The sequence below is a fragment of the Lutra lutra genome, chromosome 16, assembly GCF_902655055.1.
Source record: "Lutra lutra chromosome 16, mLutLut1.2, whole genome shotgun sequence".
NCBI classification, from domain to species: Eukaryota; Metazoa; Chordata; class Mammalia; order Carnivora; family Mustelidae; genus Lutra; species Lutra lutra.
The window spans coordinates 847,829-866,200 of NC_062293.1; the positions used below are offsets into that span (position 1 = coordinate 847,829).

The 18,372-nt window shown below is 51.9% G+C and overlaps 1 protein-coding gene across 1 annotated transcript in view; it reads left to right on the forward strand.

Annotated features, from left to right (window-relative positions):
* Positions 1-10,200, forward strand: part of CCDC57 (coiled-coil domain containing 57) — a 76,138-nt gene extending 65,938 nt beyond the window's left edge. The window contains exon 23 of the mRNA XM_047706932.1: positions 9,591-10,200. Within this exon, the coding sequence (XP_047562888.1) occupies positions 9,591-9,802 (212 nt within the window). The 3' untranslated portion in view covers positions 9,803-10,200. The remainder of the gene's footprint in view (positions 1-9,590) is intronic.
* The last annotated feature ends 8,172 nt before the right edge of the window (positions 10,201-18,372 follow it).

The following is an 18,372-nucleotide window of genomic DNA, read 5'->3' on the forward strand; positions in this document are numbered from 1 at the left end:
CAAGATTTCGTTTTCTGATGGCTACATATGTTCCGTTGTGTATATACACCACATCTTCTGTATCCATTCACCTGTCGATGGACATCTGGGCTCTCCCCATAGGTCAGCTGCTGCGGACGTGGCTGCTATAAACATTGGGGTACAGATGCCCCTTCAGATCACTGCATCTGTATCTTTGGGGTAAATACCCAGTAGTGCGATTGCGGTCGTAGGGCAGCCCTATTTTCAACTTTTTGAGGAACCTCCATGCTGTTTTCCAGAGTGGCTGCACCAGCTTGCATTCCCACCAACAGTGCAGGAGGCTCCCCTTTCTCTGCATCCTCACCAGCGTCTGTCCTTCCCTGACGTGTTAATTTTAGCCATTCTGACTGGCATGAGGTGGGATCTCATTGTGGTTTTCATCTGTATTTCCCTGATGCCGAGTGAGGTGGAGCACTTTCTTCATGTGTCTGTTGGCCATCTGGATGTCTTCTTTGCAGAAATGTCTGTTCATGTCCTCTGCCCATTTCTTGGTTGGATTATTTGTTCTTTGGGTGTTGAGTTTGCTAAGTTCTTTATAGATTTTGGATACTAGCCCTTTATCTGATAAGACTTTTGCGATTATCTTCTCCCATTCTGTTGGTTGTCTTTTGGTTTTGTCCACTGTTTCCTTTGCTGTGCAGAAGTGTTTGATCTTGATGAAGTCCCAGGAGTTCACTTTCACCCTTGCTTCCCCTGCCTTTGGGGACACGTGTAGCAGGAACCTGCTGCTGCCAAGGTCACGGAGGTCGCGCCTGTGTTCTCCTCTAGGATCTGGACGGCTTCCTGTCTCACACTGAGGTCCTTCATCCATTTGAGTCTGTTTTCATGTGTGGTGTAAGGAAATGGTCCAGTTTCATTCTTCTGCACGTGGCTGTCCAGTTTTCCCAGCACCATCTGTTGAAGAGACCGTCTTTGTTCCATTGGACATTCTTTCCTGCTTTGTGGAAGATGAGTTGACCATAGGGGTGAGGGTCCATATCTGGGTTTTCTATTTTGTTCCATTGATCTGTGTTTTTGTGCCAGTAACAGGCTGTCTTTTTTTTTTCTTAAGATTTTATTTATTTGTTTGAAAGAGAGAGAGATCACAAGTAGGCAGAGAGGCAGACGGCGGCGGGGGCGCGGGGGGAAAGCAGGCTCCCCGCTGAGCAGAGAGCCCGATGCAGGGCTCGATCCCAGGACCCTGAGAACATGACCTGAGCCGAAGGCAGAGGCTTTAACCCACTGAGCCACCCAGGCGCCCCAGGACCAGGCTGTCTTGATGATGACAGCTTTGTAACAAAGCTTAAAGTCTGCAGTTGTGATGCCGCCAGCATTGGTTTTCTTTTTCAACATTCCTGTGGCTATTCAGGGTCTATTCCGGTTCCACATAAATTTTAGGATTATTTGTTCCAGCTCTGTGAAAAAGTTGATGGTGTTTTGGTAGGGAATGCATTAAATGTGTAGATTGCTTTAGGTAGCATAGACATTTTCACAATATTTCTTCTTCCAACCCATGAGCATGGAACGTTTTTCCATTTCTTTGTATCTTTCTCCATTTCTTTCATGATTGATCTATAGTTTTCAGGGTATAGCTCCTTTGTGTCTTTGGTTAGGTTTGTTCCTGGGCATCTTACAGTTTTGGGTACAGATGTAAATGGGATTGACTCCTTAATTTCTCTTTCTTCTGTCTTGCTGTTGGTGTATAGAAATGGAACTGATTTCTGTGTATTGATTTTATACCCTGACCCTTTACTGAATTCTTGTATGAGTTCTCGCAATTTGGGGGTGGAGTTTTTTGGGTTTTCCACATAGAGTATCATATTTTCTGCAAAGAGCTAAAGTTTGACTTCTTCTTTGCCAATTTGGATGCCTTTAATTTCTTTTTGTTGTCTGATTTCTGAGGCTAGGACTTCTAGTACGATGTTGAATAGCAGTGGTGATAGTAGACATCCCTGCCGTGTTCCTGACCTTAGAGAAAACGCTCTCAGTTTTTCTCCATTGAGAATGATATTCGCTATGGGTTTTTCATAGGTGGCTTTGATGAATTGAGGTATGTGCCCTCTATCCCCACACTGTGAAGAGTTTGGATCAGGAAGGGGCGCTGGACTTTGTCAAATGCTTTTTCAGCATCTATTGAGAGTATCATGTGGTTCTTGTTCTTTCTCTTATTTTTTTATTTTTATTTTTTGAAAGATTTTATTCATTTACTTGAGAGGGACAGAGAGAATGAGAGAGAGAAAGCATGAGAGGAGAGAGGTCAGCGGGAGAAGCAGACTTCCCGCCGAGCAGGGAGCCCGATGTGGGACTCGATCCCGGGACTCCAGGATCATGACCTGAGCCGAACCCACATGCTTAACTGACTGAGCCAGCTAGGCGCCCAAATTTGACTAAATTTGTTTAGACTTATCCTTACATACTTTGCAAATCTCTCATAGTAGCCTTTGGATATGTTTTTCTTCTTCCAGAAGAATTTTAAAGGAGAGTTTTAATGGGAAGCTTTTTCAGGCCTTATTCGAGGAGAGTGTTCCCTCTGCCTCGCGTCTGAGTCACTCTAGTTCAGCGCAAAGCTCAGCCCCGTGTCCCAGCGCCCCAGCAGAGGCATGGACTCACACTGCCTCTGCACACGGCCCCACAAACCTGCCGAAGGAAATGCCACAGTCAGGGCGCCTGGCCAGCTCCGTCGGTGGACCCTGCTGACTGTTGGTCGTGGGGTCATGAGTTCAAGCGCCACGTTGGCTGGAGCCTACATACAACAAAATACGTAGCCCAGAGTGTGCTCTTAAAACATGCCACAGTCATGCTTGAAGGCACCCGTACGTGGCCAGAAGGTGAAGAATTCTTAAAGCCAGAGATCCCGTGAAAGGGGGCCCTGACTGCAGGCTGATCGCCACCAGCAGCTTTGACCCCAGGGCCCCTGTCAGACTGGGTAAACTTGGCACTGGGTGTCGTAGCCTCACGGTGTTCAGAAAGCAAGTGACAGAAGTCAGGGCCCATCCTGGGTGGGGGTGTGACAGATGATCCTGGCTCAAAGACAGAGACTGGGAAGGGTCTCCCCCACCCTCAGTGGGAAGGTGAGTCAGAAACAGCTCCGTGTCCCGCCTGCCCAGAGCGGGGTCAGGGCCCTCGCCCAGACACTGCAGCAGGTTGTCACCTCCAACTTGTCACCATGAGAGAGTGGCTCTCATGTGAGTTGCTCCCAGTTACAAGGCCTGGGTGGCCTGAGGATTTTAGTTCTCAGGATTCTGAACCGGTGGAGCCCCCAAGGACCGGGTGGCAGTGGAGACAGGCTACTTTAGGGGACCCCCTTTGTCCCGGGCCATAAGCATTCCCACAAATCAGATTCCAGCTGAGAATGGGATCCCACACGCAGGGGTCAAGGCACCAGGAATGAGACAGGCAGAGCAGACCTTCCACGAACCTGGAAGACACAAGGTCTGACCGGCTGAGTTTCATAGATTCAAACAAGTAAGAGACTCACAAGAAAGCACGTTCAGGAAACAAAGAATTATAAAGAAAGACCAAGCAAGCTTAAGAAAAGAACAAACAGGAACTTTAAGAAAAGAAAAACGTGATTATTCAAATTAAAATCTTGGTGGGTGGGTTGAACAGATCGGTGACACAGACATATATGAAGAAATTACTCTGAGACAAAGCGATTGGAAGAGAAACGGAAAGAAAGCAGGTCAGGAGCCCCGAGGACGGCGTAAGCAGGTGTGACGTGACGCCTGCCGGCCAGAGCCTCCAAAGAACAGAGTCTGGGCCAAAGGTGCCCTGGGAAGATCCGCCGAAGCCTCGCGCGGTCCTCGTCCCCCCCCCACCCCCGCCCCGGGCAGCCTCGCAAACCCCAGCGTGAGTGACTGCAAAGCGGGGCACGGGGTGTGTCCGGACAGCGGCGAGCACTCGGGGGCGTGGGGGCGGCGGCGGCCACCACCCGCTCGCAGCTGACACTGATGCCTGGCGACGCCTCACCTGGGCCATCCGCACGTGCTGTGGGCCCAGAACCCCCACCAGGGGACGCATCCTTCACCAACCCCCGGCGAAACGAAGACTTTACAGACAGTGAGAGCTGAGCAGCTCGCCCCCCACCCCTGTCCCTCACTGAAAACAAAAGGACCCGAAGTAGCAGGTGGCTGACTTTTCTGTGAGGGCCACAGACGATGGGCCGTCAGGCCCGCGGCCGCGCCAGTCGAACGTTACTTAGGAAAACGGGGCAGCAGTATTGTGTAAGCTCAGCGCACAGCCATTTGCTTTCTTCTTCTTCTTCTTTTTTTTTTAAGTAACCCCAGCACCCAGCACGGATGTCGGACTCTCCGTCTGGAGATGAAGGGCTGAGCGCCCCAGCAGGGGCTCGGCCAGGCGCCCCGGTGTCTGCTTTATGCGTTAGGACATTTTATTTCTGTTCTTGAAACCACACATGTATGTGTGCTTGGTGAAATTTGGGTATCTTTTGCAATGGAAGGTCTTAAAGACGGCGAGAGTGGTCACCGGGGGGGTGGGTCGTGTGGCGGGGAGGACAGGGGAGGTCAGGCAGCTCGTACTGTGGTGAGGTGGAGGTCACTGCGGGGTCACGGCTGGTCTGCGGGGGCTGGTGGTGGGGTCATGCCAGGCTTCCCGGGGGGAGTGGCTGGAGGCCAGGACGGGGTGGAGGAGTTGTCCAGAGCCCGTGCCCTGAGAGAGGACCACGCTGGAGGAAGCCTGTCTGCGTGCAGGCCACAGAGGTAGGGGGGGCACGGTAGGTCTCGCAGGGGGAGGCAGACTCAGGAGAGGAGGGCCGGAGGCCATGCGGGGCTGGGGTTGGACAGGACAGGCCTCTCTTGATGACAGGACAGAGGCAAGGGTGTTAGGGGTGGCCAGAACTGTGCACTCAGCTGACGGGGGCACGGGCCACTGCTTCATGGGGCCCGGCAGAAGATACAAGGCCCCAAGGGCAGGTGTGAGGCTCTCCTGGCACAGCCAACAGCTGTGGGTCCCCTGTCTCCCCATCCCCTACCCCACACCAGGGCAAGGCGGACTTGGGGGTGGGCTACAGGCCCATCTGCCCTCTCCGCCTGAGGCCAGGCTACACAAACACCCACGGGAGAGTCCAGAACAGAAGCTGTCTGAGCTCTGACAGCAGAGGTGCCAGAGACCGCTGGAGAGCTGTCCTGGGAGCAGGTCTGCTGGTGGGAAAGGAGGCTCCGGTCAGATCTCCTTTCTTGCTTGTATTTAAGTGTGACCCAGAGCCACGGCTCAGAGAGGAGGCGACTGTGGGAGGCTTGCAGAACCCAGTTGTGAAATGGTTGTTGGACAAGTCGGGAAGCAGGTGGAAGGGGATGGCCCGGCAGCATCAGACCTGTGGTGAGCAGAGCTGCCACAGGTGATAGCAGAGACCCTCCTGCATGGGGAAGAGTGCAGCCCCCGCCCCCAGCCGCCTGCCATGCTTGTGCACAGGTCACAGGACAGCCTCATGGGAGTGACTTAAAACACTTTATCTCATCATGGCACCCCCAGAAACTTACATGTGCTCACTGGAGCCAGGACGGGGCAGCCAAGGTGGTGGGCATTCGATCACATTTCTGACCCGTGGCGTGCCTGGCACAGTGGTGGGACCAACACACTGACCCACACAGGGGAGTCCCTCAATTTGCATGTTAGGTCCAGAGGCAGGTGAGCCTGGGGCCGGATCCTCCGGGATTCTCCCTCCTCCTGGTGGTCCAGAAGGGCTGCAGCAGCCCCGACCATCACGGGGTTGGCTGTGCTTCTCTTTCTCTTCAACACAAATGGAAATGCTTCTCCAGAGCTCCTGACAGACCCCTCTTCCACCTCATCAGGGCATTGTCTCAAACCCTGAGGACAGCAGCCAGTAGCTGTGTTGGGGTCCTCAGCGGGAAAGCTGGGGAACGCTGGTGTGGAGGAGCCTTCAACACAGTCTGTGCAGGGGAGGGTGGGTTGCTGTTGTCCTTGGTGAGCAGGGCTTTGTGATGAAAAGGCAGACACATTTCAGTGTAGGCTTTTGGTTCGCCCTTTGAAAAACTGAGGTGGGAGGAATAGGTTGAAATTAATGAGGTTTAGATGTCTAATGAGCCACAGAGCTTTACACAGGAGTATCGAGTACGCATAACCGAGTTACCTGTATGATTCTCGACGTCGTGTAAGAGTACTTTCGAAGACCTCACTGGATTCCTCAAAGACAGTCTTAGGCAGACAGGAACTCTGCTGGAGGGGAAACGTGTGTCCCCAAGCACCGATGGTCGAGTAGAAAGCTAGAAGTTGGACCCCAGACAAGCAGGCTGGGGGCTCCATTCTAGAAACTGGGGGAAGCAGTTCCGCGCTTGCCCATTTTCAGTGCAGGGTGAGTAGCAATCGTGAGCAGTCAGAGTGGTGAGTAGTTTGATGGTGTGGGACATCTGCATTCACACGTGAAGAATTACCTTTAGTTCACGGTATATCTCAGGGGGCACGTGGTTCTTACACTGGAAGGACACACACGCTCCTTGGTTTCTAGGCGGGACCAGAGCCACCCCTATCCTGCCCCCAGCAGGCCTGGCCATCCCTGCTGCACCCCCATGTGAGGCTGGGGCCTGAGCCCCAGCCCGACCCCCTGCGCCCAGACAGTGGCCTGGGGTCCAGATCACCTGGCTGTGCCAGGGCCTCAGGGGCGCCACTCGCTCCTCCATCCTGTCTGAAGGGTAGGACCCTCCATCCCAGCCCTCTGCCCAGCCCCACTTCCGACAACCCCGACCCACACCTGCTTCCTACCCTCTCTCCTCTCGCCCCACTGCAGGGCCTAGGGACTGCGACCTCGGCACCCCGCCCCCCGGCCTGCGTTGGTGGACACCTCCTCCCCACCTTCCTGTGCAAGCGCCTGCCTGCCTCCCCCGCAAGCCCTGCTAGAGGCGGCTACCAGCACCAGCCCCCATGCTGGGACCACATGCACCTGGGCTGGGGGCATCGGCCTTGATCCTTCACACACACACACACACACCGTGGTCAGCGTGAGCCAGTACACAATCGGTGCTCAATCAAGTTGAGCAGGGAGATAACTGGAAAGAATGGAACCCAGGGAGGCCCTTAGTCTGCAGCCCAGGGATCTGGATTCCCGGGAAGAGCCTATGATTAGAGCAAGTGCCCAGCATTGTTGACAAAGTAGGTTTTGACAGTGGACTCTTCCTGGGAGGAAGTACTACATCTCATAAAGCTGTTTTCTCCACCTTGAAGCAGCTGGTTGCTAGTTTCCCTTGAAGCTAAATGAGTGTGTTTTCAAGGGGAAGAGGTCGCACAGGGGAAGAACCAGGCTTTCTAGATGCCGGCGCATCAGTAAGGAGAGGCCAGCCCGGAATGGCCAGTCCGAGCAGAAGGGACTGCCCTCCACCAGCAGTGCCGGCTGCACACTTAAATGACTTAAAATCAAACCTGAAGATATACAGAAATGGAACTGAGGTTTCACAAAAGACCAGAAGGTTAACCTGAGATGTGATTTAAAAATCACAAATGTCTAAAATAATCCCTTTTTCACTTCAAAAATGATCTAACTGGAGAGAGATTTTCTTAAGCAAGATGACAAAGTTCACATACAAGTAATTCATCCCAGTTGAGCAGGACAGTAGCACTCAGCCAGGGCCGCAGCAGAAAAGCACAGCTGTTGGGCCCCACTGGCAACTCAGCGCCTGCCTTGGGAAGCCTGACCCAGCTCGGAGGGGCAGGCCGGGGCACTGGGACTTCCAGGAAGCGTTGGGTTGGTGTGTCCGTCCCAGGGATGGTTGGGGCAGTCAGCCTCCCAAGTGTCCCTGCCACGTGTGTGGACACTCAGGAAGCAGAACGCCCATTGGGGCAAAGGAGGCTCCAGACCTCAGCCAGTTATGGCGGACACCTACTTCCTTATGGCTGAGAAATAAATTTAAATGGTGCAGAGGGTTTTCCGCGAGAAGTTAGTCCCCTTCTCACCCCTCCCTCCCTACCAGTCCCCTGCCTGCCTCCAGTCCCATCTCTGTCCCCCAGACCACAACTGTACAGTCCCCTGCTCCTCTCCAGGTGTGCCCTGCTCTCTGTGGCCACAGAAGCAAATATTTAAAAATGTGCATGCCTCCCTTTTTCTTTTTAGTCGTATGCAGCAGCGGACGGCTTGCTTTAAACCCCCATCTGCCATCTCTCTCTCTGTGTGGGCACAGACAAACAGAGCTAACACCTCCCAGTAGTTCCTGATCCGCTGCTGAATACAGGCTTTAAGTGCTTTGTATTCATGCACGTTTCAATGGCCTGTGGTCTTCGCTCCTAAGACCGTGCTGCTGTGTATGTGCGGGGCTGTGGGAGTCTGTTGTCAGGATGGTATCTCCAAGTCGAATCACTGGGTCAAAGGTGTGAGTGGTTTGAGTTCTGTGGAGCTATTTCCAAATCACCCTCAAGAAGTTGGCCCAGCTTGTGTTCATGGCTGCAGGGCGTACGAGTGTGTTTCCTAACTCCCATAATGGTGGATTTTTTTTTTAAGGTTTTATTTATTTGAGAGAGGCAGACAGAGCTGAGCACAGAGCCCCTTGTGGGACTTGACCCCAAGATCAGGGCCTGAGCCAAAACCCAGAGTGAGCGACTTCACCATCTGTGCCAGCCGGGCGCCCCCAGCACTTCTGGATTTTTATCAAGCATTTTCTATTTTGCTAATGTGATGATGAAAAGTACATTTCATTATTGGTTTTAATTTGCAGGTTTAAATTATGGGTGAGGCAGGCTGTCTTTCAGGTGCTGTGGTCATTAGGTTTCACACCGTGTTTAAAAGTGACTGCGGAAGCTCGCAGAGTAAGAAAATGCATGTTCGTTGTGAGCTGTGAAAGTCAGAACCCAGAAGGAGGGGACTCTGACCCTGTTCTGGGAAGGGGGCGGCTAGAGATCTGTTTTTACAAATGAATGTAACCTGAACGGGGTCAGCGGCTGTTCGTGAGGAAACCGTCGGCAGGACCACTGCTGTCCCATTTTCAAGTGAGGAAACCAAGGCCCAGGACTCTGAGTGCCTGCCCAAGGCCAGGGAGCTCCTAGCCAGAGGGTCCAAGTCCTGGTCCTCCCTGCACTCCTGGAGCTCCAGAGGGGATAGGCCTGACTGGAGCAAGGGCAGGTGGCTGGGGGAAGGGCCAAGGCTGTCCCAGAGGTCAGACAGATAATGGCCCTGGGGCACCTGAGGAATGTGGCTGTGGGGTCACCTCCTCTAGAGTCCGAGGCGGGCTCTGCCTGGGAGGCCCCGCCCACTCCAGGTGGGTCCTGCTGGAGCTGCACCATGGTGGCTGGTGTGGGGAGCTCTCGTGTGGGGTCTGAAAAGGTCTCTCTGTGCACCCAGTGCTCCCCTGCATGGAGACCCTCACCCTCCCTCCCCTGCTGCCTCCAAGGGGATCCCCTGGGGGATCAAAATGAGGAGGGGTGGAAGGGTTACAACTTTCAAAGGATATAATGTGGGTGTCATTTTCTTTTCTTTCAGTTATTGTTCTTTTGAAGATTACAGTAGTGTTTCCTGAAATTAAACATTTTTCTCTCTAAAAAGGTTGCATAAAAGGTTAAGAAAAGGCTATATGCATGGTGCTACTAACTGGCTTCTAATCCGAAATTATTTTTAAATCCTGTGTGGTAAGAATGTTTCCAAACAGAGCTCTCTACAGAGATGACATCTCAATCAGATAAGCACGTTGCCAGGCGGTTCCTCACCAGCGATCCGAGGATCCGCGGAAAAACAGAGCCAGCCGCCTCGTGTTCGCAGCCCGAGCGCGCATGGAGGCCTCTCAGCAGCGGGTCCCTTTCTCAGCAGCTCCCGGAGCTCAGAGGCCGGGGCTCTGCCTTCGGGTGAGCAGACCTGGGCCCACAGACACTAGGTCACCCCCTAAGGTTTCCCAGCTCCCGGTCAGGGGATCAGGACCAGAGTCCAAGCCGCTGCTCTCTGGACCCTGAGCCCACCGGACCCTGAGCCCACCGGCTGAGGAGAGTCCACGCCACGGTGCCCGTGGACGCCAGGCATGGATGGCTGCGCGCAGGCCTCAGAGGGCCGCGCTAACCACCGGGCGGTCCTCCGGGTGGCGGTGGCGGTGGGCCGGTGGCTGGCTCTAGCGAGCCCGTGACACCGTCCCGCGGTTGACCCTCAGTGGCGGATGGTGCAACGCGCCAGATCGTCCCATTTTTCAAGAGAAAATGGCCTCAGACCAGGGCTGAGGAAATCTTGCTTTTATATAGCATGTTTTCATTTTTGAGTATTGGCAACTAATTTAAAAAATCAGAACAGGGGGCGCCTGGGTGGCTCAGTGGGTTAAGCCGCTGCCTTCGGCTCAGGTCGTGGTCCCAGGGTCCTGGGATCGAGCCCCGCATCGGGCTTTCTGCTCAGCGGGGAGCTGCTTCCTCCTCTCTCTCTGCCTGCCTCTCTGCCTGCTTGTGATCTCTCTCTGTCAAATGAATAAAATCTTTAAAAAAAAAAAAATCAGAACAGTGTGTGGGCCGAATTACCGCTGGTTTGTGAGGTACACACTCCCCTGAGCCCAGCCCGGCCCCGCCTCATGCTGTGTGGCCCGCTGGCTGGGGGCTGTGCCAGGACTGCACGCGCATGAGGCGAGGACAGACAACACGCTGCAGTGACTCATCAGCCAGGTGGGCTCCAGAGAGAGGCCCAGCCTCTGGCAAGGTTCCTTCCCAGCCGGGGAATCTGGTGACTGCTGGGAAACTGGGCTTCTCTACTGGAGAGTCCGGTATGTTTCCGCTTGTTATCACAGGGCAAACACACCAGGCCCTCCTGGGCTTGTCCCTATGTCCATCCTGCAGCGTGTCACCTGCCTCTGACGAGGGCTGAGTGGGCCCCCAGGACTTCATCTTATCTGTCCCCTTCTTGGTGTCTGTGTTCTTGAGTGGAGACCGTCCTGTGCCCTCCCTGAAGGCTGCGTCGGCTCAGGAGCAGGGTCTGGACGTTCCTCTGAAGGGACCTTCCTTCAGCTGTGGCTCTGCGAGCCCAGCCCTGGTCTGAGGTCATAAAAACATACAGTGAACATGGGACCTTAGAGTTACCCCATCCACATCTGCTTAAGACCAAGGGTATTAACATCTGGCTTCCCCAGAGATGCTCTTGTTTTTCTCATGAAACCCAGGGCTTGCACAGGGGACCGCAGGCTGATGGCCCAGCACTGGTTTTGAGTGATGGCCACTTGTGATATGGATTTGTGATAAGGCAGGTTAGAATGACACAGGTTAGGTGACCTGGAAGAATGTCTTGTGATTCTATTGTAAATGCACCTGGAACAATACATTCTCTTCTTCCTGTGTAGTCCTCATACCTGGGCACTAACCAGGGACCTCCCCTTGGGTCTGAGAGCCTTACTGGAATGTGAGCATCTGTGAGACAGATAGACCTAGGAGAACCTTGTGAGACCCGACTCAGAGACCAGCAGCATAAGCCACAGGAAAGGAGGCCAGCTAGAGCCAGGGGGGCTGGCCTTTGCACCAGAAACGTGTTGTGAGGCAATTCCCAGTCAGGGCTCATTGGCTGGGCTTTGGGAGCATGAGCTGCTGATGGGTGGAGTACCTCCCGCTGTCGGGCTCAGCACGCGTTCTCGCTGGCCACTGCCACAGAGAGACCTCGTGAGCCACGTGGGGGCAAGGGCTGGCCCTGAGAGCCAGGAAGCTTATTCGGCACTTTGACTGTTAGGTCGTGGGACCCCAGGGGGCAAGGAGTCTTCCCCCTTGCTGCCCAGCACCCTTCACCCTCTTGGCTCTGCCTGTTCCCACTCTCAGGCAGGACTGGATGGGAGTACCTGGCATACCAGTGAAATTGTTACGGGTTGCTATGCGCTACCTATCAGCACTGTTGTGATCACAACAAAAGAAATCCCAGAACCAGTGCTCTGGTCAGAGGAGGGAGCAGCTCCGGGTCCTGAGCTCCGGGTCCTGAGCGAGCAGCACCGGCTTCCTGCCTGGGCTAATGATTACAACCTGAGACATTTTAAGAAGTGCAGAGTGTCCTGTAAACTTTTCGAGAAGCGGCAGTCAAGTAGATCTTTGTTAGCTCTTCTCTTGAAAGAGTTTTGATGAAACAGTTATGCCACTTGGGGGAAAGTTTATGTAGAAAGACTTCTATACCAAAGTAAATACTTTAAGAAATAGCCAAATCGGCTTACTCTTCAGCAGCATGTGTTCTGGGGCCACAGCATGGCTAATGCCCTCTTCGTCTTCTGGCTATTCTATGGACTAGACTTTAATGTCTCTCGTAAACAGCTAGGAAGTTGGACAAAATATATGAAACAAGTGTTTTCAGGCATCAGGCAGTAGTCAGCACAGGACCATGGTCCTTGAAAAAAGGAAAACAAATGAGGTGAATTCCAGAATCCCCCTGACTTTCTGCCTGAAGGCAATTTCTGGGCTGAAGACACAGAGAGGGAGGCCAAACAGAACTCAGCAGCCTTACTGAGTTGCAAAAATGGGAATTGGAGTTTGGGAAGGCAGAGGGGGCTGGCAGTCGCAGGACAGTCTAGAAAGGAGGTACTACACAGAAGAGAGCTCCAGAAACCTGTAGAGGCATTTTTTTTAGTCCTCCCTGCGTACTAGCCCATAGACGTGTAGCGTAGCTATCTATACGAAAAGGGGAAGGAAAGACAGACAACTTGTAAGCCAAACCATTTCCAGAGCTGTCAGAGCAGGGAGATACTCAGTCCGAGGGATGAGTCTCCATCGTCACCTCCCTTTAGTGGAGACCGAGAGAAGTCACACGTCAGCAGTAGGCCTAGGGACCTCTGGAGTGAAGCCCCACGTAGACTTAGACTAGAAAAGTTAAAAATCTTCGAAATGACCAGTCAAGGAACGTAACTGCCCACCAAAATAAAACCAACACTCTAAAAAAAATTTTTTCAAGGAAATGTTACAATGCCTAACACCCGATCAAAACGTACAGGACATGTGAAGAAGCGGGAAATGTGATCCACATGCAAGAGGAAAATCCACCAGTCGGAAGAGGCCCAGAAATAACTGAGCAGACAAAGGTATTAAAAAGAACTGGAACGACTGCATTCAAATACTTAAAGGAAAACATTCACATGATGAGAAGAACCGAGAATATGAAAAGTTCTAAACAAAACTTCTGTAGGTGGAAACTATAATATTTGATAAGGAAAGCTCACTAGATGGGATTAACCCAAGAATAAAGATGGTAGAAGGAAGAACAGAAAGTTCCAAGTCATCGCAAGAGAATCTGTCCTAAATGAGACGCAAAGAGAGAAAAAGCCTCGGCCTCCTTCCAGAGTCCATCAGTCTAACAGAAGGGGAGAGAACAAGGAAGACAAACGATTTCAAGCAATAATGACTAGGGTCACCTGGGTGGCTCAGTTGGTTGAGCGTCTTTTGACTCTTGGATTTCAGCTCGGGTCATGGTCTCAGTGTCATGATATTGAGCCCCATGTCAGGCTCCACGCTGAGCACAGAGTCTGCTGGAGATTGTCCCACTTGCATGCTCGCTCTCTGTAAAAAAAAAAAAAAAAAGATTCCCCCCTAAATTTGATGCAAACTCTTCTCTCACAGATCCGGGTTCAACTACCCCAGCAGCTGGCTAAACACGCGTGTGCCACCCAGGGAGTACTGCAGCGGAGTTTCTGAAAATCAGTGATGAAGAAAATCTAAAAAGCAGTCAAAGGAAAAACAAAGGACACAGTACATAGAGATGAACAAATAATTATGGCAGACTTCTCTTCAGAAACTGTGCAAGCCAGAAGACAAAGGCTCATTGGGTTTAAAATACTGAAAGAAAAGCCATCAAAATGGAATTCTGTATCTAGCAAAAATATCCTCCAAAAATTAAGGCAAAATAAAAGCTTTCACAGATAAACAAATCTGATAGAATTCACTACCAACTGACCCCCCACTACACGAAATGTTAGAGGATGCTCTTCGGACTGAAAGAAAATGATGCTGGATGGAAACGGGGGTCAACAGAGAATAATCTGGAGAGGCAGACATGGCGGGTCTGCAGGTAAATGAAGAGGACAGGCTTACATTTTTCTTCAAATGCTAACTGACTGTTTAAAATGCACGTATTAACAGTGTCTTATGGGGCTTGTGAGACATGTGGAAGTCAGAAGTGTGTGCTACCTGTCACAAGGTGACAAGATGCTACCAGTGACGAGATGGCAGGCGTGGTGGGACAGGGAAGGGGAAGCACACTCTTGTAAGGCTCCTGGAGGTGACATTGTGTAGCAGCGTGTCACAGCAGAACGAGGTAAGTTAAAAGTACACGTCGTAAACCACAGAACGGCCATTAAAAAACAATGACAAAGAACAGCCAGTAGTGCAGTATAGACAAAATGGAGTGAAGACATCGACCCAAGAGCAGCCTCAGACAGAGGGAGAGAAGAACAAGGACCGACAGGACAGAAAACAATCAGCAGTGCAATTTAGCAAGAAGATACATTTAAAACATTAAAACCAATCATGTTGACAATTATATTAAACATAATGGCCTAAATATTGCATTACAAAGCCGACTGGGAGCAGAAAGCTAGTCTCGACTGTGTGCTGTCTACACGAAGCCCGCTTGTACATGCAGAGACAGAGACAAGGGAGGCTGGATGGCTACCTAACGCCCAGCAGGGTGGACTTCCCAACGAGGAGTGCTAAGATTACGAGGTACATTTCGTGACAGCATAGAAGTCAGTTAATCAGGAGGACACAACCTTCCCAAGTGTGTATGCTCCTAATGCCAGCGTGGTAAACGCATGGAGTTTATCGCCTCTCAGAAGAAGGGCCACCTGGGGGGCTCAGTCAGTTGAGCATCCAACTCTTGATGCAGCTCAAGTCGTGATCTTGGGGTCGTGAGGTCAAGCCCCACATCAGGCTTTGCATTCGGCATGGAGTCCGCTTGAGATTCTCTCTCGTCTCCCTCTGCCCTTCCCCCCAACTTGTGTTCTCTCTCTCTAAAATAAATAAATAAAATCTTTTTTAAAAAACCCTCTCAGAAATGGAAGGAAATGTAGAGGGATCCGTCATTATACTTGGGGCCTTGCGGATTTCTCTGTCAGTAATCAGCAGAACAAGGAGACAGAAAAGTCAGCTGGGGTCTAGAGGGTTTCAGCAGCTCAGTCAGCTAGCTCGGCCGAACAGGCGTGTGTACAGCTCTGTAACCTGAACCAGAACACACATTCTTTTCAGATGCACATGGGACATTTGACAAGGTAGACCACATGTTGGCCATCAAACTGGTCTTGGTAAATTTGAGAAGATGGTAATCATACGTACTGTATTTGCTGGCCGCAAACATATTATATTGGAAATCAAGAACAGAGAAGTATCTCAGAAAATAACAACCAAAAAAATGCTCATGGGTTAAAGAAGAAATCACAAAGTAGTACTTGGAAACTTAAGCGTCCAAATACTTAAATGAGAGAAAAACACTGTTCTAAATTCAGTCATCCACCTGACCCACCTCAAAAAGCTCGACAAGTAAGGGGCGCCTGGGTGGCTCTGTTGGTTGAAGCGACCGACTCTTGATTTCAGCTCAGGTCATGATCTCGGGGTGGTGAGGTCGAGCCCCATATCAGGCTCCACACTGTGTGCTTGAGATTTTCTCTCTCCCTCTCCCTCTGCCCCTTCCTCATTTCTCTCTCTCTCTCTCTTTTTTAAAAGATTTTATTTATTTATTTAACAGAGATTGAGAATGAGAGAGCACAAGCAGGGGTAGTGGCAGAGGGAGAGGAAGAGGGAGAAGCAGGCTCCCCGCTGAGCAGGGAACCTGATGCAGGGCTCGATCCCAGGACCCTGAGGTCAAGACCTGAGTTGAAGGCAGACACTTCACCTACTGAGCCACCAGAGTGCCCCACCCCATCTCTAAAATTAAAAAAAAAAAAAAAAAAAAAAAAAAAAACTTAGAAAAATAGGAACAAACTAAATTCAAAGTTTAGGTTTATAGTAGGAGAAAATAGTGAAGATAAAAGTGGGGAACAATGAGGGGCGCCTGGGTGGCTCAGTGGGTTAAGCCTCTGCCTTCAGCTCAGGTCGTGGTCTCAGGGCCCTGCATCGGGCTCTCTGCTCAGCGGGGAGCCTGCTTCACCCCCCCTCCCCGGGCTCTCTGCCTGCCTCTCTGCTTATGATCTCTCTCTGGCTGTCTCAAATAAATAAAATATTTTTTAAAAAAAGAAAAAACTGATGGATTGGACTCCGTGGGCAACGCAGAGTCTGCTTTCCCAGTGACGCAGTGAAGACGTGAGAAAGTAAGCCACAGGCTGGGACGGCGTGTCGAGGACTTGCACCCAGAACATACAAGGAACTTCACAAGTCAAGAATGAGACACAAATGCACACAACAGAAAATAGCCAAAATACTTGGAAAGACTCTTTACAAAAGAAGATCATTAAATGGAGAATAAGCGCACGACGGATGCTCGAGGGTGATGTCACGAGGGCACTGCAGACCTGAAGAACAGGGACAGCCCCCCGCTCGTGCGACCGAGACCGTGTTGGTCGGGCGGGAGTGGAGCCGCGGGAATGCGTGCGCACGGGGCGGCCGGGGTGGGGGTGGGGGTGATGTGACGCCGCTGCTTTGGGAAGCGGTTCAGCAGTTTCTTCAGTTAAACGTGTACTCACTGCACAACCTAGCCCTCTGGTTTCAAGGCTACTGTGCAGGAGAAAGGGAAACGTCCACGCGGGGCCACCTGGGGGTCGGTGGTTAGACACGGCTCTTGATCTGGGCTCACGTCACGGTCTTGGGGTGCTGGGATGGAGCCCTACATCAGGCCCCACCATGCTCCACACAGTCTGCCTGTCCCTCTCCCTCTGCTGCTCCCTCCGTGTGCTCTCGCTCTCTCCGATAAATAAGTAAAAATTAAAAAAAAAAAAAAAAAGATGCACCCGAAGAGTTTAGCATGAATGTTTATAGCTGCTTCGAGCCTAGGTAGGGGACGAGGCACGCACTCCCCCAGAGCAGAACAGAACACTAACCCGCAAGTAAAGGAGCTTGGGTCATTCATAAGAACAGGAATGTTCTCAGGAAACATTTCTTCGGTTTCTGGGAGAACCAGACTTCAGAAAGTGCCTAGTGTCTTGTGTTCCATTGACGTGAAACTCTAGAAGAGACTGTGTGATCAGTGGTGGCAGAAGGCAGGGCTGGCTTGGGGCTGCAGGGGATCAACGTTCCAAACGCATCGAGTCGTACGTTTTCTAAAAGCCATTGAGATGTACGGTTAGAAATGGGTGCATTGGGCGCCCGGGTGGCTCGGTTGGGCGACTGCCTTCAGCTCAGGTCCTGATCCTGGAGTCCCGGGACTGATTCCCACATCGGGCTCCCAGCTCCACGGGGAGTCTGCTTCTCCCACTGACCTCTCTCCTCTCATGCTCTCTGTAAATAAATAAATAAAATCTTTAAGAAACAATGGGTGCATTTTATTGCCCGTAAGTTGTAACTGGATAGAAGCGATTTTCTCAGCAAGGAGCCGCGACAATCCAGTGACAGCTCCTGGTGGGCGTCCCTGTTCCGCTCCGTGCGCTCAGTCTCTCTCCTGCTGTCGTGAAGACACCGCCTGCATCCCCTCCAGGTCGCTGCGGGACCTCCGAGGATCCTGGTAATTCTTTTTTTCTTTTTTTAAAAGATTTTACTTATTCACTTGACAGAGACCACAAGCAGGCAGAGAGGCAGACAGAGAGAGAGGAGGAAGCAGGCTCCCTGCCGAGCAGAGAGCCCAATGTGGGGCTCGATCCCAGGACCCTGGGATTATGACCTGAGCCCAAGGCAGAGGCTTTAACCCACTGAGCCACCCAGGTGCCCGATCCTGGTAATTCTTATCAATTTACTCAGCTCTCTTAATTATTCTGCGCTGTGGAACTTAGGAGCTCCTGGGGGAGGTCATTACCATAGCCTGTGTCCTCCCAGCGGGGCCCCCGGGCTTCTTGGAAGGGCCCCAGGAGCCCCTGCGGGTCGGCAAAGGTGAAGACATTACCCTTTAAAAGACATTAAACTGGGTATAGAACAAACTTACTTGCGTTTTTTCGCTCGCTCTCACCTGTATAATGGCATGGTTTCCATCGGCTTCAGGTGAGACCTCCGCCTTCTTGTCTCATGGGGTCATTTTACATCTGGAGAAGGCTGCAGATCTGTCATACTCACTCACCTCTCCTAGGGAAGGGCCACCACGCAGCCCCCCGCCAGCCTCTGACTGTGTAACAAGGGGCCCATGCACTGACAAAGCAGGCGGCCGTCCTGTTCACAATTTCCCTACTTCTGACATTTTATCCTCTCCCCCCCGGCGGTTGCTGTTCTAGAGGGAAGTTCCCCAGAGTCCCGGGTTGGCTTCCTCATCCGCACCCACGCCAGCAGTCCGTCTTCCCTAAGTACATCAGGGGGTCGTTTTCAGAAGGCGACTGTCGCCTTCCCCTCCAAGCCTTCTACTCCTGATTTCTCGCTCTTTCC